General features: G+C 35.1%; 1 protein-coding gene across 11 annotated transcripts in view; it reads right to left on the reverse strand.

The window, feature by feature from the left end:
• The window catches only part of PPHLN1 (periphilin 1), a 140104-nt gene that overhangs the window by 43622 nt on the left and 72328 nt on the right, over positions 1-24154 (reverse strand). For all 11 annotated transcript variants that reach the window (XM_027093480.1, XM_027093479.1, XM_027093475.1 and 8 more), the window contains 2 exons: positions 17702-17821; positions 2191-2331 (listed from right to left, as the gene is read on the reverse strand). In XM_027093480.1, coding sequence (XP_026949281.1) covers positions 2191-2331; positions 17702-17821 — 261 coding nt within the window. The remainder of the gene's footprint in view (positions 1-2190; positions 2332-17701; positions 17822-24154) is intronic.

The following is a 24154-nucleotide window of genomic DNA, read 5'->3' on the forward strand; positions in this document are numbered from 1 at the left end:
TTCTCAAACCTTTATAATATTCCTATCCATCTGGTATTTAATCTCTAAAAATAAAATGTGCAAATGTTGGAGAGAATCCCCTTAAACCTAATTTTTTCATTTTCAAAAATCACTGTAACATTAAGACATGATTTATAAAATAATTACATGTCATTATTTACTAGCTTTGTGACATTTTGAGGAATTCTGGCTTGATTTTCTTGTCAATATATGAAAACCAAAGTACCCTAGCAACACAGTAGTTACATTCCAATATTTAACATCATTAAGTTCTCTATTTTATAATGGCTTTACTTCTCTAGTACATCAGAATACAGTAATGACCTTTTAGAGTTATTTTTCTTTCTTTAGTTCATCTTTCCTTGTTCAATATACTTTAGTATCAGATTTTTCATGTGTTTGAACAATGGACAGATGAAAACAGAAATACAGTCATACTTACAGGTCAAACATATATGGGTGTCTGTAAAGTATACAAACGCTGGTTTCATACTAAATAATTTTATGTGTGTGCTGCTAAGCTAGGCTCTACCTCTGACTGGTAACCCACCTTTTCAAGATCAAATAGATCACCTATGACTAATAACAAGAGGAGACAGTACAAAAATATTAATAAATAACAACCCAAAATACTCCCTCCCAATAGGGGAGTCAGTCAAGTTTTTCTACCAGTTATATTCTTAAGAAAACCTCTCCTTTAAAGAGCTGCAATTTAGGTGAAAAAGAAAAATAACATTAAATAATTCATTCACTTAACAATCACTTATCAAGCACTTACTAAGTGCTGGGCCTAGGCACTCTGTTAAGTGGTCAGGTTAAGACACACTCTGATTTCAAGTGACTCAGTGACTATTCATACAACACATATTTCTTGTGAGCCCACTACATGCCAATCGCTACTCTGGGTAATGAAGATAAAGCAGTAAACAAAACAAAGTCCTTGCTCTCATGAAGCTTCCATATGGAAGGGAGGCAAGCAAACATATGTCAAATGGTAGGGAAAAAAAAAAGCTACAAAGAAAAATAAGTCAGAGTAAAAAGACAGTAATTTTATATAGGGCAATGATATTCATATTCGTACTGGAAGATACACCTAGTGAGCAAACCATTTATTTACTCCCATTTAATTGATATCTTGAAAGGCACCAATCTGCCTTTCACATCACCAAATTAAACCGGATTTTCTCAGTCACCGTTTTCCTATATAAGCTGCACAATCATATCTAGGATTTAAATAAGATCTTCTACTTAACCAAGGGAAATAGATTTTAATTGATGTGGAAATGGACAGCGCCTTGAGAAAAGGTTTAATTTTGTTCTTAATTTCCAACAGTTTTTAGAAGATTATATAACAATATAATGACATTTACTCAAGGCACTAGAGAGTAACAACATCAAAAACAAACAGCTGTACAACATGTCACATTTTAGAAAGCCCTTTCACATTTCATTTAATTCTCATAAAGTGATAATACCCTATAAAGCAGGTAATATTTCCATATTGAAACACTTTCAACTTTTCTATGCATAATGAGCATATGCGAGGAGGATTAAAGAGGAAATGATGGCTACTTTTTAAATCTTAGGTAAGACAAAGCCTCTAGGCTTATTCTATTCCAAAATTACATTTCACACTGTATTAAGATACAGATAGAAGGTTTTGTCCTATAACTATTCCTTAAGCAATCTATTCAATCTATTAAAAACAAGACCCTGACTTTTCAAAATGACACCATTAAAATTAGATTTAAATACCTATCCTTTATTTTTTCTTTAATATTTGAAAAATACTTAAAAGTATAATGAAAACCATCAAGAAACATCTGTAATCCCAGTATTCAAAACTAACATTTGCTATTATATTGGTATATTTAATATTTTTCAACCCATCTCTAAGTTTAATAGTTCTTTAATTGCTCCACACTAACTAGAATATTAATATTCTCTAAAATAGAAGCTTGCTTTTTATTAAAAAGAGAAAAAAAGGTAAGCAGGGGTGGAGGACCAAACTGATCAAAATTACTGTGAAATCAAATCAAACATTTTTTAGAATTTTTTACATTGTAATTTCAGGGTCACAAATGGAAAAAGACAAAATGAAATATTTATTCAATAAATATTTACTGTAACTACTGTGTACAAAATGACAGGAACAAAAGATTTTATACTTTAAGCAGACTGGATTCTCACCTGTTCAATCTCTTTGGTTTTTGAAGCTATTGCTTTAGAGCGACTGGTTAGCTGACTGTCTTCGAATAATTCTATGCCATCTGTTGCATTTGTCTCAGGTTCTTCTGGCTGGTCAATGAACAATGGTGCCGTGGATCCCGCCTTTAAAAAGAATTAGAAATCTTTTATTACTTTCTTAAAGGACATACAGCATTTTAGATGACTGAATATAAGCACCAATTGGCAGATTATCTCAAGAGAAAGTGCTAAATTTAACCTGTCTTAAGAAAAGAAACACTTTCAATCTTGCTATGCATAATGAACTTATGTGAGGAGGATTAAAGAGGAAATGATGGCTACTTTTTAAATCTTAGGTAAGACAAAGCCTCTAGGTTTATTCCATTCCAAAATTATATTTCATACTATATTAAGACAGAGCTAGAAGGTTTTGTCCTGTAACTATTCCTTAAGCAATCTATATAAGAAACACAGAAGAAAAAAGTCCAACTGGAAGTGAGAAGTGTGAACACACATAAGCAAATATATTACACAGAAACATAGAAAAGGACTCTACTTCAGAAGTTAAAAATACCCTGCCTCCTGTAACCTAAGAATTTATTGAAATAACTGAAAAGAAAACAACTCCAAACAGCAATAATTATTACTTCAACAATACTGCAATAGTTCATTAATGAGTAAATGATCCCATAAAAAGCCCAAGGCTGATTATCTTACTTTCTAAAAATACTTTTGATGAAAAGAGGAAAACTAAATAAATGAGGGAAAACTATTATTTAACTACAATGCATTAGTTTACTCAAAAATTTATTCTATGATAAATGCCAAGCACTGCTCAAGTGACACTAGATCTATCAATGAACAGAACAGACAAAAGTTCTTGGCTTCATGGAGCCTGCAGTAAGCAGTAACTTGGAAAGAGTAAAGTTTGAGCTAATATATTTTACTGTTGTATATTTTAGTTGGGTGGGAGGTGAAGGAGGAAATAAGAAAACTGTACTTATCACAAGTTTATCAAAAAACTTACGGTTTTTGTGACTGACGTAGCAGCAAACAGCAGTAGGTTTACAGAAGTCACAAGATATATATTAATTAGTGGTATTTTTCATCTGTAAGAGCAGTGGCATTCCAACATCTAATGTGTTGTACACTGCCACGACCTCTTTAGAGAGTAATTTGGCAATATTTATCAAAATGTACCACATATCCCTTTCACCAAGCACCTTCACCTGTAGGAACTTAATCTACAGATACACACATGAGCAACGAATGCTAAGATATGGTTGCCGTTAGTGGCAAATGATTGAAAACAACCTAAACGTCCATCAAGTAAATTATGCACTATCTAGAACCATGGAATACTAAGAAATCATTTAAAAGAATAAGAACAGTCTAAATATACTGCATAATGTATCCTAATTTTTCTCCTGGCAAGTCCTGAAGGTCATTCCCCATAAATATACTGCCAGTTGTGTCAAAAACAAAAGGGAAGAGGGAAGCATGGGTATATATACCTTTATGCATATATATGAACACACTATCTCTGGAGGGATATAACCTATGGGGAAAAAAATGATAGAAGAGGCTGTCTCAATAGGGATAACTTAGAAGACACTGTACCTATTCCAATGCCTTTTGAATTTCTGACATGTGCATGCATAATCTACTTTTTTAAAAAACCTGGTTTTTATAAGTCTGAGTTATATATCTTAAGGAATTTAAATTGAAAGTATACGAATCATTTAAGGGGAGAGGATTCTGGGAAGACAGCAGAATAGGAAGCACTAGCAATCTGTCTCCCAACCTACACAAAAAATTACACTGGCATAATGTCTGATTTAACTATTGTGGAACTCTGGACTCTGCTGAAGTCTTGTCCCTTCCGAGGAAGACATGGGTGGTAAAACTGAGGTTAAATTCAGCTCTTCACACAGTAGCAGCTGCCCATCTCCCACCCCTACCCACTTGGCAGGAAGCTGTGTACATGTTCCTAGAGCAGCTTACACATTGCTTATGGGAGTCAGACTGGGGAAAAAGTACCCTATCCTTCAAATATCAGGGAACTGTGCTCCGATCACTGATTGCTGCTTCTGATCAGAGGGGCAGACAAACAGGCGAACAGCCATTATTATTATACCTCCCCCGACTGTTGCAAGCCCCTCTTATTCTGACTGAAGTGACTTCCAGGGGATATAAAGGACCAGAACCCTCCCCCCTTCATTTTTCACACCTTCCTCTTTTGGAAGCCAGACATTAAAGATAAGAATGTTAAAAAAAAAAACTGTATACATGAGGGAAGTTAGAAAGTAAATGGGCACAACAAGGGAAAGGCTCAGAAAGAACAGAGAAGACTTTGTTTACACCTCAGACTGATCCTCAGTACAGAAACAGCCAACAATAAAAAACAATCAGTAACAACAACAACAACAAACCCAGCAAGCCCAGGGGAACAGGGGGAATCTGACTTACAGAGTTACCACATTATTAGATTCAAATGCCCAGTGTTCAACAAAAAAAAAATCACAAATCATACAAAGAAACGGCAAAGTATTGCTCATTCAAAGAAAAAAATGAATCAACAGAAACTGCTCCTGAAAAAGACCTAATGGCAGATCTACTGGATGAAAAAACTTTAAAATAACCATCTCTAAGATGCACAAAGAACTAAAGAAAGTTGTGGGAAAAGCCAAGAAAGCAATGTGTGAACAAAATGGAAATATCAATAAAGAAATAAAAAACCTAAAAGGAAATGAAAAAGAAATTTCATAGCTAATAAGACCAATAATTACAATAAAAAATTCACTAGAGGGATTCAAAGGCAGAAGAGAGAATCAGTGAACTTGAAAAACAGGACAAGGAAATAGGAAATTATTGCCTGAAGGACAGAAAGAAAAAAGATTGAAGAAAAGTGAACAGAACCTAAGGGATCTGTGGAGCACCATCAAGTGGACCAATATACACTTAATATATACATCCTTCTAGGAATCTCAGAAGGAGGAGAGAGAGAAAGGGGCAGAGAAGATACTTGAATGAATAACAGCTGAAAACTCCCAAATCTGATGAAAGACATGAATATAAACATCCAAGAAGCTCAAAAAAACCCAAGATGAACTCAAAGAAGCTCAAAAGACACATTATAATCAAACTTTAAAGATAAAGACAAAGGGAGAATCTTGAAAGCAGCAAGAAATCATCATCATCAATACAAGGGGTCTTCAACTAAGATTAAGCAGATTTCTCATCAGAAACTTTGGAGGCCAGAAGACAGTGGACTGATATGTTCAAAGTGTTAAAAGAAAAAACTGCCAACAAAGACTGCTATATCTACCAAAACTGTCCTTCATAAGTGAGGGAGAAATTAAGACATTCTCAGATAAACAAAAGCTGAGGAAGTTCATGATACTAGATCTGTCATGCAAGAAATGCTTAAGGAAGCCCTGCAAGGTGAAATGAAAGGACACTAGATGGTAACTCGAAGCTGTATGGAGGAATAAAGAGCTCAATAAAGTTAAATGCATAGTTAAAACAGCTAGTATTACTGTAAATAGTTGGAAACTGCACTTTTTATTTGTAACATGATTTAGGAGACTATGACATTTAAAGAAAAAAATTATTAGTGTAAAAACTAGTATCAATGCAATGTTGGTTTATAACTCCAAGTCTTATTTTCTAGATAATTTAATATGCTAATGTATTTAAAATAATTATTAGTTTATGGTTTGGGGCGGCACACAATGTATAACGATGTAATTGTGGAACATCAACAAATGAGGAGGTAGAGACAGAGCTGTAAAGGAGTACAGGCTTTGTATGTTATTGCAGGTAAGCTGGTATAAATTTAAATTAGTGTTACAATTTTAGGATGTTAAGTGTCTTCTCCATTGTACCCACAAAGAAAACAGCTATAAAATATACACAAAAGGAAACAAGATAGAAATTTTAACATTTCACTACAAAAAATCAACTAAAAACAAAAGAAGACCTGAATGCAGGAAATAAGGAACAAAAAAGCTACAGGGCATATAGAAAACAAATAGCACAGAAATGCAAATCAAAACTACAATGAGATATCATCTCACACCAGTCAGAATGGCCATCATCAAAAAATCTAGAAACAATAAATGCTGGAGAGGGTGTGGAGAAAAGGGAACCCTCTTACACTGTTGGTGGGAATGTAAATTGATACAGCCACTGTGGAGAACAGTATGGAGGTTCCTTAAAAAGCTACAAATAGAACTACCATATGACCCAGCAATCCCACTACTGGGCATATACCCTGAGAAAACCATAATTCAAAAAGAGTCATGTACCAAAATGTTCATTGCAGCTCTATTTACAATAGCCCAGAGATGGAAACAACCTAAGTGTCCATCATCGGATGAATGGATAAAGAAGATGTGGCACATATATACAATGGAATATTACTCAGCCATAAAAAGAGACGAAATTGAGCTATTTGTAATGAGGTGGATAGACCTAGAGTCTGTCATACAGAGTGAAGTAAGTCAGAAAGAGAGAGACAAATACCGTATGCGAACACATATATATGGAATTTAAGAAAAAAAAATGTCATGAAAAACCTAGGGGTGAAACAGGAATAAAGACACAGACTTACTAGAGAATGGACTTGAGGCTAGGGGGAGGGGGAAGGGTAAACGGTGACAAAGCGATAAAGAGGCATGGACATATATACACTACCAAACGTAAGGTAGATAGCTAGTGGGAAGCAGCCGCATAGCACAGGGAGATCAGCTCGGTGCTTTGTGACCGCCTGGAGGGGTGGGATAGGGAGGGTGGGAGGGAGGGAGACGCAAGCGGGAAGAGATATGGGAACATATGTATATATATAACTGATTCATTTTGTTGTGAAGCTGAAACTAACATACCATTGTAAAGCAATTATACTCCAATAAAGATGTTTAAAAAAATAAATAAATAAATAAATAAATAAAAATCAGCAACACAGACATCCCCCCACTGGCTCTTGCTGAGTGTACAATTTTTCAGAAGAGGCAATCAACCCCGGCCCTGATGAGGTACCTCAGGGACCAGTCCACCACCCTCATGGTAGGCTGATTCTATTGGACCCCTTCCTTAAAAAAAAAAAAAAAAAGAAAAGAAAAAAGAAAACAAATAGCACAATGACAGGAATAAGTCCCTCCTCAGTAATTACTTTCAAGTGTAAATGGTTTAAATTCTCCAGTTCAAAGACAGAAATTGGCAGAATGAATAAAAACATATGATCCAACAATATGTTATCAACAAGAGATTCACTTGAGACCCAAAGACACAAACAGGTGGAAACTAAAAGGATGGAAAAAAGATATTCCATGCACATAGTAAACAAAAGAGAGCAAGAGTGGCTATAATAATATCAGACAGACAAACTCTAAATAAAAAACGGTTACAAGAGACAAGGACATTATGTATTAATAAAAGTTTCAATAAAGCAAGAAGATATAACAATTACAAACATTTACACACCTAATGACAAACTATAAAAATATATGAAACAAAATCTGACAAAATTGAAGGGAGAAATAAACAGTTTCACAATAATAAGTAAGGAAATAAGTAAGGGAATAGTGGGCTTAAGCAACACAATACACTAACTACATCTAACAGACATATACAGAACAATCCACCAAATTTCAACAGAGTATACATTCTTCTCAAGTGCACATGGAACATTTCCTTGTATTGGGGCACATATTAAGTCTCAACAGATTTAAAAAGAAAAATCTGGAGAATTCACAAAATTCTGGAAATTAATGCACTTTTAAACAAACAAAGAAAAATCACAAGGGAAAGTAAGAAATACTTAGAGATGAATGAAAATGAAAACACAACATACCAATGAAAAGAAAACCAAATGCAATACACACACACACTGCTATACTTAAAATAGATAACCAACAAGGACTTACTGTAAAAAAATTTTTAAAAAAAGAATGTACTCCTAGCCCATCCAAAAACCCCAATCAATTTCCCAAAATATCACTAAAGTATCTTTTAAACCTATTTTAAAATCCACTAAGGAATTCTAAACAATATAAAGCATTTAACACACACACACACACACACACACACACACAATATAGTACACACATACACAGTGGAATATTATTCAGCCTTTTAAAAGAAACAGGAAATTCTACAATATGCTACTACATGGATGAACCTAGAAGACACTATGCATAATGAAATAAGCCAGTCACACACAAAAAATACTATATGATTCCACTTAAGTACTTAAAGTAGTCAAAATCATAATGACAGAAAGCATAATAGTGGTTGCCAGGGACTGAGGGAGGGAGAGAATAAACTGATAAAATTGCTTTGGAGAGTTGTTGTTTAATTGGTGTAGTTTCAGTTTTACAGGTGAAAAGAGTTAAGGGGATGGAGGGTGGTGATGTGCATAATAATGTGAATGTATTTAATACCACTGAACTATACACTTAAAATGGTTAAGATGAGCCTTAAATGACACAATAGACCAGAGAGATTTAATTGATATTTATAGGACATTCCATCCAAAAACAGCAGATTACACTTTCTTCTCAGGTGCACATAGAACATTCTCCATGACAGATCACATCTTGGGTCACAAATCAAGCCTCAGTAAATTTAAGAAAACTGAAATCGTATCAAGCATCTTTTCTGACCACAACGCTATAAGGTTAGAAATCAATTACGGGGAAAAAAACGTAAAAATTACAAACACAAGGAGGCTAAACAATACGTTATTAAATAACCAAGAGATCACTAAAGAAATCAAAGAGGAAATCAAAAAATACCTATAGACAAATGACAATGAAAACATGACAATCCAAAACCTATGGGATGCAGCAAAAGCAGTTCTAAGAAGGAAGTTTATAGCAATACAAGCCTACCTCAAGAAACAAGAAAAATCTCACATAAACAATCTAAACTTACACCTAAAGGAACTAGAGAAAGAAGAACAAACAAAACCCAAAGTTAGCAGAAGGAAAGAAATCATAAACATCAGAGGAGAAATAAATGAAATAGAAACTAAGAAAACAATAGTAAAGCTCAATAAAACTAAAAGCTCATTTTTGGAGAAGATAAACAAAATTGATAAACCATTAGCCAGACTCATCAAGAAAAAGAGGGAGAGGACTCAAATCAATAAAATTAGAAATGAAAAAGGAGAAGTTACAACAGACACCGCAGAAATACAAAGCATCCTAAGAGACTACTACAAGCAACTCTATGCCCATAAAATGGATAACCTGGAAGAAATGGACAAATTTTTAGAAAGGTATAACCTTCCAAGACTGAACCACGAAGAAATAGAAAATATGAATAGACCAATCACAAGTAATGAAATTGAAACTGTGATTAAAAATCTTCCAACAAACAAAAGTCCAGAACCAGATGGCTTCATAGGTGAATTCTATCAAACGTTTAGAGAAGAGCTAACACCCATCCTTCTCAAACTCTTTCAAAAAATTGCAGAGGAAGGAACACTCCCAAACTCATTCTATGAGGCCACAATCACCCTGATGCCAAAACCAGACAAAGATACCACAAAAAAAGAAAATTACAGACCAATATCACTGATGAATATAGATGCAAAAATCCTCAACAAAATACTAGCAAACAGAATGCAACAACACATTAACAGGATCATACACCATGAGCAAGTGGGATTTATCCCAGGGATGCAAGGATTCTTCAATATAGGCAAAGCAATCAATGTGATACACCATATTAACAAATTGAAGGAGAAAAACCATATGATCATCTCAATAGATGCAGAAAAAGCTTTTGAAAAATTCAACACCGATTTATGATTAGAACTCTCCAAAAAGTGGGCACAAAGGGAGCCTACCTCAACATAGTAAAGGCCACATACGACAAACCCACAACAAACATCATTCTCAATGGTGAAAAACTGAAAGCATTTCCTCTAACATCAGGAACGAGACAAGGATGTCCACTCTCACCACTATTATTCAACATAGTTTTGGAAGTCCTAGCCACGGCAATCAGAGAAGAAAAAGAAACAAAAGGAATACAAATTGGAAAAGAAGAAGTGAAACTGTCACTGTTTGCAGATGACATGATACTATACATAGAGAACCCTAAAGATGCCACCAGAAAACTACTAGAGCTAATCAATGAATTTGGTAAAGTTGCAGGATACAAAATTATTGCACAGAAATCTCTTGCATTCCTATACACTAATGATGAAGAATCTGAAAGAGAAATTAAGGAAACACTCCCATTTACCATTGCAACAAAAAGATTAAAATACCTAGGAATAAACCTACCTAGGGAGACAAAAGACCTGAATGCAGAAAACTATAAGACACTGATTAAGGAAATTAAAGATGATACCAACAGATGGAGAGATATACCATGTTCTTGGATTGGAAGAATCAATATTGTGAAAATGAGTATACTACCCAAAGCAATCTACAGATTCAATGCAATCCCTAGCAAATTACCAATGGCATATTTTACAGAACTAGAACAAAAAAATCTTAAAATTTGTATGGAGACACAAAAGACCCCAAATAGCCAAAGCAGTCTTGAGGGAGAAAAACGGAGCTGGAGCAATCAGACTTCCTGACTTCAGACTATACTACAAAGCTACAGTAATCAAGAGAGTATGGTACTGGTACAAAAGCAGAAATATAGATCAATGGAACAGGATAGAAAGCCCAGAGATAAACCCACGCACCTATGCTCAACTCATCTATGACAAAGGAGGCAAGGATATACAAGAGAAAAGACAGTCTCTTCAGTAAGTGGTGCTGGGAAAGCTGGACAGCTACATGTAAAAGAATGAAATTAGAACACTCCCTAGTACCATACACAAAAATAAACTCAAAATGGATTAGAGACCTAAATGTAAGATTGGACACTATAAAACTCTTAGAGGAAAACACAGGAATAACACTCTTTGACATAAATCACAGCAAGATCTTTTTTGATCCACCTCCTAGAGTAATGGAAATAAAAACAAAAATAAACAAATGGGACCTAACGAAACCAAAGCTTTTGCACAGCAAAGGAAACCATAAACAAGACGAAAAGACAACCCTCAGAATGGGAGAAAGTATTTGCAAACAAATTAACGGACAAAGGATTAATCTCCAAAATATATAAATAGCTCATGCAGCTCAATATTAAAAAAACAAACAAGCCAATCCAAAAATGGGCAGAAGACGTAAATAGACATTTCTCCAAAGAAGACATACAGATGGCCAAGAAGAACATGAAAAGCTGCTCAACATCACTAATCATTAGAGAAATGCAAATCAAAACTACAATGAGGTATCACCTCACACCAGTTAGAATGGGCACCATCAGAAAATCTACAAACAACAAATGCTTGAGAGGGTGTGGAGAAAAGGGAACCCTCTTGCACTGTTGGTGGGAATGTAAATTGATACAGCCACTATGGAGAACAGTATGGAGGTTCCTTAAAAAACTAAAACTAGAATTACTGTATGACCCAGCAATCCCACTACTGGGCATATACCCAGAGAAAACCATAATTCAAAAAGACACATGCTCCCCCAGTTTTCATTGCAGCACTATTTAGAATAGCCAGGTCGTGGAAGCAACCTAAATGCCCATCGACAGATGAATGGATAAAGAAGATGTGGTATATATATGCAATGGAATATTACTCAGCCATAAAAAGGAACAAAATTGGGTCATTTGTAGAGACGTGGATGAATCTAGAGACTGTCATACAGAGTGAAGTAAGTCAGAAAGAGAAAAACAAATATCGTATATTAACGCATATATGTAACCTTGAAAAATGGTACAGATGAACTGGTTTTGCAGGGCAGAAATTGAGACACAGATGTACAAAACAAACGTATGGACCCCAAGGGGGAAAGCGGTGGGGGCGGGGTGTGTGATGGCGGGATGAATTGGGATATTGGGATTGACATGTAGACACTAATATGTATAAAATGGATAACTAATAAGAACCTGCTGTATATAAAAAAAAAAAAGATACCTGTGTCCCTACTGCCACCTAATGGTTCTTTGAGCATTAAGGTCTCCATTGCGTAGTTCTTTTTTTCCCCAACTGCTGACACTATACCAATAAACTGGCTAAATGTGACCATATCAAAGTATGTACCACTAGTCTTACTGTGGCAAAACTCTGGGGCTCATTCTGGCTTCTGGAAAAAGTCATGTTAACTGTCTCCTTTTTCCTCTTTGCATTTGGGAATGTATATCCCCGTACTCCCCATGGTTGTTTGGTATAAGTATCCTTTTAAAAAAAGATTGTTTTATTATCTAACCACTGTGCAATAAAAGTGATGTGGAACATAAAAAAAAAAACAAACCAGTTAAGATGGAAGTTTTATGTTATATGTATTATACTACAATAAAAAATAATTTAAGAAATAAATCACAATATCAGTATATGGTTTCTAACGCTAGATAGACAACAGTTCATTTCAGATGATGTCAAGAAAGATCATTTATACTGTGTTCTGACTACCCCACAGTCAAAATAATTCTGCCACTAGATTCCATTTTAGTTAGGTCAATGCAAAACAAACAAAACAAAAAGTTATTAAAACACACCCAAAATAGGAACTTCAAGCTTCATCATAATTCTAGACCTACATACAAAAATATAAATTGATGAGCATAATAAACACATCAGAGTAGATAAGTTTTGGGAAAATAAAAGGCAAGTAACGAAGAGAGAAATAACTTGAATTGACACTAAAAGAGCTCATTAGCTACAGTAATCAAAACAGTATGATACCAGCATAAAAAGAGACACATAGGCCAAATGGAACAGAACTGAAAGTCCTGAAATAAACCCATGCATATATGGCCAACTAATATTTCACAGAGGAGGCCAGAATACTCAACGGAGAAAAGAACGTTTCTCCAATAAATGGTGCTGAAGAAAGCAGGTTATCCACATGTCAAAGAAGGAAACTAGAGCCCTAACATACACTATTCACAAAAATTAACTCAAAATGCACTAAAGACTTAAATGTAAGACTGGAAACCATAAAACTCCTACAAGAAAACAGGAAAGAGAGTTCCTTGATATGGGTCTTGGCAATGATTTTTTAGATATGACATCTAAAACACAAGCAACAAAATAAATAAACAAGTGATATTATATCAAACTATGAACCTTCTACATAGCAAAAGAAATGATTAAAAAAATGAAAGACAAACTACAGAATGGGAAAAAAATATTTGCAAATCATATATGTGGACAAAGAGTTAATATCCAAAATAAAGAACTCATACAACTCAGTAGCAAAAAAAAAAAAAACCCCACACAAAACCAAATAATACGATTAAAAAATGGGCAAAGGACCTGAATATAAATTTTTCCAAAGAAGATATATGAATGGCCTACAGGTACATGAAAAGGTGCTCAACATCACTAATCATTAGGGAAATGCAAATCAACACCACAATGAAATATCACCTCACACCTCCCAGAATGACCAGCCTCAAAAGGACAAGATGTAACAAATGCTGGGAGGATGTGGAGAAAAGGGAACCTTTGTGCACTGTTGGTGGGATTGTGAATTGGTACAGCCGCTACAGAAAACAGTATGAGATTCCTCAAAAAATTAAAAAGAGAACTACCATATGATCCAGCAATTCCACATCTGGGTATATATTTGAAGAAAATGAAAACACTAACTCGAAAACGTACATGCACCCCAATGTTCATAGCTGCATAATTTACAATAGCCAAGATACAGAAGCAACCTAAGTATCAATCAACTGATACACAAAGAAGTTACATGCACAATAAAATATTATTCAGCCATAAAAGAGAAAGAAATTCTGCCATTTGCAACAACATGGATGGACCTTGAGGGCATCATGGTAAGTGATATAAGCCAGACAGAGAGAGACAAAAACTGTATGATCTCACTTATATATGGAATTGTTTTAAAAACTCATAGAAAAAGAGATCATATCCATGGTTACCAGAGGTGAGGGCTGGGGAGTAGTGGGGTGGGAATTGGATGAAGGTGGTCAAAAGGTACAAACTTCCAGTTATAAGATAAATAAGTACTGAGGACGTAATGTACAACATAGTGTTTATAGTTAACAATGCTGTATGGTGTCTTTGAAAGTTGACAAGAGAGTAAATCCTAAGAGTTCTCATCACAAGGAAAAAAATATTTTTCTTTTTTGTGGTGTTTATATGAGACAATGGATATTAACTAAACTTACTGTGATAATCATTTCACAATATATGTAAGTCAATTCATTATGCTGTACACCTTAAACTTATACAGTACTGTATGTCAATTACATTTCAGTAAAACTGGAAAAAAAGAGCTTATTAGTAATTAAATTTAGTTTAGTTCATTAGATATATATTATCCAAGGTACTGGAGGGAAAACAAGACATGAGATACATTCTATCTATCTATCTATCTATCTATCTATCTATCTATCTATCTAAATAACTAGACAAGTAAAAGAAATTTTTAATAAAGGCAATATAAGGTCATCAGTGAAATAGTGGCAAAAAACTTTACAACAGGAAAGGAAGAAAAGTGGAATCAAGAAAGATATTGAGTCTTATTATCTCGAGCACTATTGATTTCACTGAATGGATCTGAATTTGAAAGAGGGCCATGGAAGTTGGGCATACTTCACTAGGGACAAGGTAAGCGGAAAATAACACCTGATACATGGAAACAACATAATTCACATTTTCACATTTAAATAAGAAACATTTAAAAATTTTCTTCTGCAGCAAGAAGCAACAACCTGCTCTACTGCGACATTCTAATAATCTCTGAATAATTTGCTTTTCATTTTGATAGCCAAAAGCAAAACTCTCATGGCCATATATTTACAGATAGTAAATTATATCTCTACCAAACTTGACTGCAAGCTCTTTGAAAGCTAAGATGGTGTCTCTAATGCAGTGTTTGACACAAACAGACACAGAATGAATATTTAGTGAATTTAAATAAACTATGAGAAAGCCAGTATAGTATTATTTTCTGAAAATACATGCCTTAAAACACTAATCCTAAAATTAGCACTGTGAAAAAAAAATTCAAGCCAAAAATTTGATAAATTATGCAAACTTTATTATTCATCCTCCTGTCACAGACCACTGATGAGCATATTAACATATTAAAATCTCTGAAAAGTGCTGAAGTGCCAAAATCAACCTACCTCTTTTAAATCTAGCATTTCCCAAATGTAAGGGGGCTAATAGAATATTTTTTGTTCTTCCTCAGACCACTAAGACCCTTCAGAATTATCATTCTATCAAATACTTTGGGAAATTCTCTATTAGAGTCCAAAAGGTAAATGTATGAAAACTGTTACAGAAGAATGAACTATAATATTCCTGAATATTTAAACATATCACTGAATTTACCTTCAATTTCACTGGACTCTCTATAAACTACATGGTCTCCCAACCAAATTGCTTAAAACTATATTGATGACAACGAGAGAAGATAAACTGGAAACTTAAATATTTAATCTCCTCTCTATTCAACAGCTAATATAAATTAGATTTAAACACACACACACACAGCACTATGCCAAACTCTTCCACAGCATCAAAGTCCTTTTTTCCTTCCACCTTATTCTTTCAAATCAGAAAGGAGTTTATAGAACCAAAGTCAAAATTCTCAAAAAGTTTATTTCTCATAAAACATAGATCACTGAAATGAGCAACTATTTAAAAACTACCCAAGAACAAATGTGACTATCTGTGCCCAAAAGACAGAGTATCGTTAAGAATTTCTCAACTGCTTTATCTCCAGTATGGAAAAGTATCAATGTAACTTGAAGAACATTTAGATGCTACGAGATTGATAATGCTGCTCAACACTCATGATGTACACCAACTAACAAACATACTCAAGTAATCTCAACCCTGTTCTCACCTTGCCTTTGGTCCAACAAAAAATCATGTCTGACCTATGACCCACATATAGATTTTTAGGATTACTGACTTCTCATTAATTCAAAACCTAGCAAATTCTGGGCATATTTTAGAGAAAAAACAAGAAGCCTGAAAAAAAGTCTTTCTAGACCCAATGTCACTGACTATTCAGAGTCAAAATCCAGTCAAGCAATGAAAAAAGACTATAAATAGAATATTTAAAATCTGGAAAAGGTGGATAATGAGATTTTTTTTTAATTAAGAGATATCAAAAATGACGAGGGGGGAGAAAGAATATATCTTAAGAAAGCTTTGCTAATTGAAGATATAGTATTTAGGAAACAAAAAATTAAGTATTTTTGGAAGTTTTTGGTTTAAGTACTCTGAGAAAAATTATCAGTTGTCCAAATTAGCAATTTTAAAGCACATATTTCTATTATTAATATAAAAACCATTATTCTAAATTATTAAGGAAAATAGGCAAACTGACCCTATTAATGTATTAGTGTATTGTTCATGCTTTTAAATAGTGCTAGAAAGGTACCAAAGAAGGACAGCTTGATATATTTATATCTTTACTTGAAAATACGCATAAGTATTATTATAGCTACAGTAACAAGGAAACCTTGACCTATTTAAGAACAACTGATAGCTAAATGACAGATCAGCATTTTAAAAAAAAAGGCTCTATTTCTGAGTACTGATAGGGTTTGTACTGGTTTGTACTCTCTCTGAGCAGTGTACATTAGTTATTTTGGAAAGGATCTTTTCATAGTGTATTAAGATGTATGTAGGTATACAATTTGTACATCGAATTCTAATGTTTGATCTGTTTTATCAAAGGACTTTCCTTAAAAGGCAACCAAAAATATATTGTAAAGTGAGAAATCTCCTCCGAATATACATAATTTGTCATCGTACAGAGATTTTTATATTCTCTGCCAGGTCAAAATAATTCCTCTAGTAACAAATTCTAAATCTAGAAGCTTAACTTGGCCCACAAAATATCTGTATTTCCCTCTATTACAGGTTATAGAGAAATTTTTCAGTTCATTTTCAAATATTTTAATGAAAACATTCTATAAAGAGTATTCTGTGGACCCAAAAATGTTCTCATTTTTTGGTACTCAAGACTCATCAAAAAGTACAGGTAGACCAAACAATGCATAATTGCATTTCTTGGAATATTTATGAGATAATTTGCATAGAATATAACATGCAATATAAATATAGCCCAAGATCCAAGGTTTAATTAGATTTTTGTTCTGAATTCACTGATTTATGACTAGTGGCTTAGCATGATTTCTAGAAATACTTTTAAAATCTCACAAAAGAAGGATATAAATATTGCATTTTCCTTATACTCCATATTTATACTATTCTTACACTTCTAAACTACTAGAGACATTCAGACATAGTGTAATTACTGAATTCAGAGTCATTTATATTCATTCTATTATTGTGTGTGGTAAAATTTAATAATCCATGAGGACATTTTCCCCAAATATACTTTAAAACACTAGAACAAACTAAAATTTTCATCAATAATTTAAAATCCAGGCAAAACTCTCAGATGTGAAACATAAAGAAGAAATTTTGCCTTACCTCATACTCAGAAATTTCAGGTAAGTTACTTTCATCTGCCTTCTCTAGCTTTTCAGCAGCCCACTTGCTTGCAGCCTCAGCAAGTTCCTTTTCCGTTAGCCGACTGGGTTTATCTAACACCTAATAAAAACAGAAGAATGGTTCTGTTACAGTTCTCAAGGGCTTTTAAATTTCAAATACATCAAGAAGTATACCCCACTTACACATGAAATCATTTAAGCCTTCAAATTTATAAAAAGAACAAGTACGTTCTTCGCTTTTTCAAAAATATTCAACACAGAATTTCGTTAAGTTGCAATTTTGGGGGGACATATAGACTAAATCTGACTCCTACTTTCATTTATATAAAGCTTTAGAAATTCATCTAAGGAACGAAACGAAAAACACTGACAGCTAATATACTAAATATTATTTGGAATATACAAGACATTATACTGATTTCAACTTTGTATCTTTAATTATATTCAATGAAATAACCAATGCCAAAATTTCATCAAGGTAAATTTCTAATTAATGAAACAGAAAAGTCCAGATATGCTATTTTATACTTTGTAATAGTTTATATAAATCCTACTCTTTACACAAAATGTATACACTTAAATTTCATTTTTTGATACTATCACTACTTCCCTTCTCCAACCACATACAATACTAAACAAAGTATAGGATTTGGAGTTACAGACAAAGCTGGGTTTGAATAGCGGTTTCATCACTAGTGAGGGTAGATGATTTTATATACATAACTTATGACACTGTGAGCCTTCATTTTCTCATTTACAAAACAGGGATTAATAATATTATATTCACTCTTAAAGTAGTTGTGAGAATCAAGGGAAGTAACAGACCTGAAAGCATCCAGCATAACGCTTGGTACTTTAATTTTGTCTCCATCTCTTACTTCTATAAAGTCACATCATTGATTCTAAATATACCTCCTCTGGATGACAGTGTCAGTAAAAATCCCCATGTTATGGTATACTATCATTTATAAAGCACTTACACATGCAAACCAAAAAAAGGTATTTTAATTAAATGGAATTCCATGAAGGTGGCTAGACTTTATCACCCCCAACTTATAAACCAAAAAACTGAATGTCAAAAGGTTAGTGATTTGTACACAGTTACCAATAAATGCTGAGCTGGAAGTTAAAACTAGGTCTTCTAGATGAGTAAGGCCCTTGACCACCTTCAATTCAATTTACCAAAAAACTGGTTTGCCATCCATAGTATTTACTAGAAGATAATCACAGTGTATCTACATGGAGTATTTCCATGGCCACTGAGTAAGTCTCAATATCTTATTCCAAAGTCCTACCCATACATAAGGTTAAAAAGATATAAGCAATACCTTTACTATTACTTAGTAATAAGGTTAAAAAGTTTTTTTAAAAATAAGAAACACAAACAAAAATATTTTTTTAAATGTACACCTCACTTTTCTTTGGTACCTGTTTTGAAGAGAAAGAGCAAAAACAAAACAAAACATTGTAAATTATCTCTAGTAAAGAAGGAAGCAAAATCTTTTATAACTGAATCCTTCTATTCAACCATCATTAACTCTGTACACTTAAAAAACTCTCATTTGAAACTGACTTCTAACAGCAGAAAATAAACTCTGAAAAACTATTCCTACATGACAGTAACCATAATGTTTCAAAGAAAAAGTCCTCCACCATATCAGGAAATCTAGGTAATAAAGCTAGCATGTAACCCTGGGAAGAGGACACAGGAAGCTATACTTCCCCAATATATAAAATGATTATAGATCTAAAATTCTGAAATTTTAATTCCATTCTAAGACAAAAATGCAAACATCTAAAATAAAATGTCAGATGAAAATATCTAAAATCCATTAGGGTTGGATTTGATGGTTAAAATATATTTTCATCACGTACCACAAAGTCCTATGCTATAACATATTCACACCACATTATAGTTCAAGGGAAATAAATATTTCAAATATCATAATTTAAATATTCATAGTGACTTAGATGGGTATTATTTACTCTTCATTCATTTCTAGCTGGGGAAAAAAAAAAAAAAAAAAAACCAAGCCAGTGTTTCAGATGGGTAAAGCACCCTTGATATGATAAGAAAGAACCAAAAAATCCAATCAATCTTTCCTATTCAAAATCCAGCATTCTAGCATCCTCAGACTTCTGGGAAAGCTCCAAAAACACAAGTTGTCACAAAGACACCTTTTCTTTTTTCCATTTGAGGCAGAGAAGCAGCTGCCCACTGAACACCAGCACAGACCACCAACTGATATCTTTTCTTACAGAAAAGCCAAACATACCAAAGACAGAAAACAAAAAGAAGTGAAGAAAGACGAGAATAGAAGTAACAACAGTTATGGAAAGAGAAACAGTGTGAGGTTGGTGAAGAGAACCTCAGCAACACCCCAAAGTTTTAAGTTTTGAGGATTAGAACCATGCACCTTTTCAACACGTTTTCAGATGCTGAGAAGGAAGGACTGAGAAGAATGATGCAGTGAAAACTGGCTAAGTCCTTGAGAAAATTATTTAACATCTAAGCCTTTTCCATAAAATGGAGATATATACCCACTTTTTTTAAATTGCAAAATAATCACAACCTTAGCATTAGCTAACACCTGCATCATGTCACATAATTACCATTTCTTTTTTGTGGTGAGAACATCAAAGATCTCTTAGCAAATTTCAATTATACAGGAGAGTATTATTAACTATAATAACTATGCTATATATTAGATACCCAGAACTCATTCATATTATAGCTTCAAGTTCATAATCTTTGACCAACATCTCCCCTTTTCTCCTGTCCCCCAGACTCTGGTAACAACCCTTCTTTCTGTGAATTTGACTTTTTTAGATTCCACATGTCATCAGGATCATAGAATACTTGTTTTTCTCTGTCTGGCTTATTTCACTTAGCATAATGCCCTCAAGGTCCATCCATTTTGTCACAAATGGTAAGATGTTCACCTTTTTCATGGTCGAATAATATTCCATCACGTATGTATACAATATTTTCTTTATCCATTCATTGAGGGCAGGTTAGGTTGTTTCTACATCTTGGCTATAGTGAATAATGCTGCAACGAACACAGAAATGCAGGGGAGTTCCCTGGTGGCCTAGTGGTTAGGATTCAAGGCTTTCACTGCCATGGGCCAGGTTCAATTCCCCCCGCCAAAAAAAATGCAGATATCTCCTTGAAATACTGTTTTCATTTCCTTTGATTTCTTTAGTGATCCATTGGTTGTTTAGTAGCATACCGTTTTGCCTCCAATGTGTTTGTGTTTTTTGCAGGTTTTTCCCTTGTAGTTGATTTCTACTCTCATAGCCTTGTGGTCAGAAAAGATGTCTGATACGATTTCAATTTTCTTAAATTTACCAAGGCTTGTTTTGTGGCCTAGCAAGTCATCTATCCTGGAGAAAGTTCCACATGCACTTGAAAAGAATATGCATTCTGCTGCTTTCCGGATAGAATGCTCTCTATAAATTAATTAAGTCCATTTAGTCTAATGTGTTATTTAAGGCCTATGTCTCCTTATTGATTTTCTGTCTAGATGATCTGTCCACTGATGTAATAAGTGGGGTGTTAAACTCCCCTCCTATTATTGTGTTACTATTGATTTCTCCTTTTATGTCTGTTAATATTTGCCTTATACATTGAGGTGCTCCAATGTTGGGTGCATATATATTTACAACTGTTATATCTTCTTCTTGGATTGACCCTTTGATCATTATGTAGTGTCCTTCTTTGTCTCTTGTGACAGTCTTTATTTAAAGTCTATTTTGTCTGATATAAGTACTGCTATACTTATATAGCTTTCTTTTGATTTCCATTTGTATGGAATATCTTTCTTCATGCCCTTCCTTTCAGTCTGTATGTGTCTCTACATCTGCAGTGAGTCTTTTGTAGACACCATATATATGAGTCTTGTTATTGTATCCATGAAGCCACTCTATGTCTCTGGTTGGAGCATTTAGTCTGTTTACACTTAAGGGAATTAGCAATATGTATGTTCTTATTGCCATTTTGGTAGACCTTTCCCCCCCTTTCTTCATTTTTTCTCATCTCTTGTGATTTGATGACTAATCTTAGTATTATGTTTGGATTCCTTTTTCTTTTTTGTGTGTATATATATTATAGATTTTTGGTTTGTGGTTACCATGAGGTTTCTGTATAACAGTATATTAAGTTGCTGATCTCTTAATTTCAAATGCATTTTTAAAACCCTGCATTTGTACCCTCCTCCCCTCACGATTACTGTCTTTATCTTATTTTACATCTAATTGTTTTGTGTATCCCTTCACTGCTTATTGTGGATACAGATGATTTTACTACTTTTGTCTTTTAACCTCCTTACTAGCTTTGTGTGTAGATGATTTCCTACCTTTACAGTACGTTTGCCTTTACTGGTAAGCTTTTTCATTTCATAATTTTCTTGTATTCTTGTTGTGGCCTTTTCTTTTTCACCTAGAGAAGTTCCTTTACCATTTGTTGTAAAGCTGGTTTGGTGGTGCTGAATTCTTTTAGCTTTTGCTTGTCTGTAAACCTTTTGATTTTAAATCAACCCTGACTGAGAGCCTTGCTGGGTAAAGTATTCTTGGTCACAGGTTTTTCCCTTTCATCACTTTTAAATATACCGTGCCACTACCCTCTGGCCTGCAGAGTTTCTGCTGAAAAATCAGCTGATAGTTTTACGGAAGTTCCCTTGTATGTTATTTGTTGCATTCCCCTTGCTGCTTTTAATACTCACTTTATCTTTAATTTGTGTCATTTTGATTACTATGTGTCTCAGCAGGTTCCTCTTTGGGTTAATCCGGAACAGGGCTCTCTGCGCTTCCTGGACTTGGGTAACTGTTTCCTTTTCCAGATTAAGGACATTTTCAGCTATTATGTCTTCAAATACGTTCTCTTCCCTTTTCTCTCTCTCTTCTCCTTCCGAGACCCCTATAATGTGAATATTAGTGTGCTTCATGTTGTCCCAGAGGTCTCTTAAACTGTCCTAATTTCTTCATTCTTTTTTTTCTATTCAGTGGCAGTGATTTCCACTACTCTCTCTTCCAGCTCACTGATCTGTTCTTCTGTATCATTTAGTCTACTATTGATTCATTCTAGCATATTTTTTATTTCAGTTATTGTATTCTTCACCTCTGCTGTTCTTTATATTTCCTAACTCTTTGTTAAAAACTTCTCACTCTGTGCATCCATTCTCCTCCCAAGTTCTTTGATCATCTTTATGATCATTACTCTGAACTCTTTTACACGTAGACTGCCTATCTTCACTTAGTTCTTCTTCTGGGGTTATAGCTTGTTCCTTTCTAGAACATAGTCCTCTGCTGCCTCATTTTGTCTAAGCTGCTCTTTGTATTTTTATGTATGTGGTAGGTAGGTTATGTTTCTCCACATTGGAGAAGTAGCCTTCTGTAGGAGATCCGTTGTGTCCTAGCAGTACACTCCCCCCGCCCCTCATCACCTAAGCTATATGCTCTAGGCGTTCCCCCTAAAAGGGCTGTGTGGGTCCTCCTGTCATGGTGGGCTAACTACGTGGGTAGTCTGGTAGGCTTGGTTGGCCCCTAGTCCAGTTGGGTGCCCCCTAGTCCAGTTGGTTGCCAGGCCCTGCCTTGTGAAGATGCTGCTGGCTACTGTTTAGTGGGGCCTGGTCACAAGGTGGCTGGTTGCAGAACCCTCGGGGGCCCCAGAGCTAGTGCTGGCTCACTGGTGGGCAGAGTCAGGGTCTCAAAGACTCTAGAGCTGTTGCCCACACACTGGCAGGTGAAGCCAGATCCGGGGTTAGTGCTGGACTACTGGCAAGCAGAACTGCTTCCTGGAGTCTGGCTGCAGGGCCAGGGATCCCAGAGCTCATTTCAGATTGCTGGAGTAGGGGAGAGGCAAGTTCCTGAAACAGTTGGGTATGGGGTCTGGGGTGTCCTGAAGGTTGTGTTGGCCCGCTAGTGGTCAGGGCCAGGGCACAGCTGGTCCCAGGGTAGGGTCTGGCTTGCTTCTGCTGGTGGGTGAGGCTGGTCTAGAGGCTAGCGTAGGCTTCCTGGCAGGAAGGGCTGGTGCCTGTCCTCTGGTGGTTAGAGCTGGGTCTTGGCCCTTTGGTGGGTAGGGCTGTGTCTAGGGGTGTGTCTAGAGGTCAGGAAGTCTTTAGGCAGGCTGTCTATTGATAGATGGGGTTGTGTCCCCGCCCAGTTAGTTGTTTGACCGAGGCACCCCAGCACTGATCCCTACAGGTTGCTGAGTGGGGCCAGGTCTTGGTGCTAATGAGCCAAGATGACAGCAGCCAGCAACAGTGTTCATGTGTTTGAGCGTTCCCTAATATGTTTGCCACCAGTGTCCATGTCTCCAGGGTGAGCCGCAGCTGCTCCCGGCCTCTCCAGAAGACTCTCCAGAAGACTCTCCAAGACCAGTAGGTGGGTCTTGTCCAGGCTCCTATCAAATTACTGCTTTTGCCCTGGGTCC

The sequence above is a fragment of the Aethalodelphis obliquidens genome, unplaced genomic scaffold, assembly GCF_003676395.1.
Source record: "Aethalodelphis obliquidens isolate GAN/ISIS:26980383/991018 unplaced genomic scaffold, ASM367639v1 scaffold84, whole genome shotgun sequence".
NCBI classification, from domain to species: domain Eukaryota; kingdom Metazoa; phylum Chordata; class Mammalia; order Artiodactyla; family Delphinidae; genus Aethalodelphis; species Aethalodelphis obliquidens.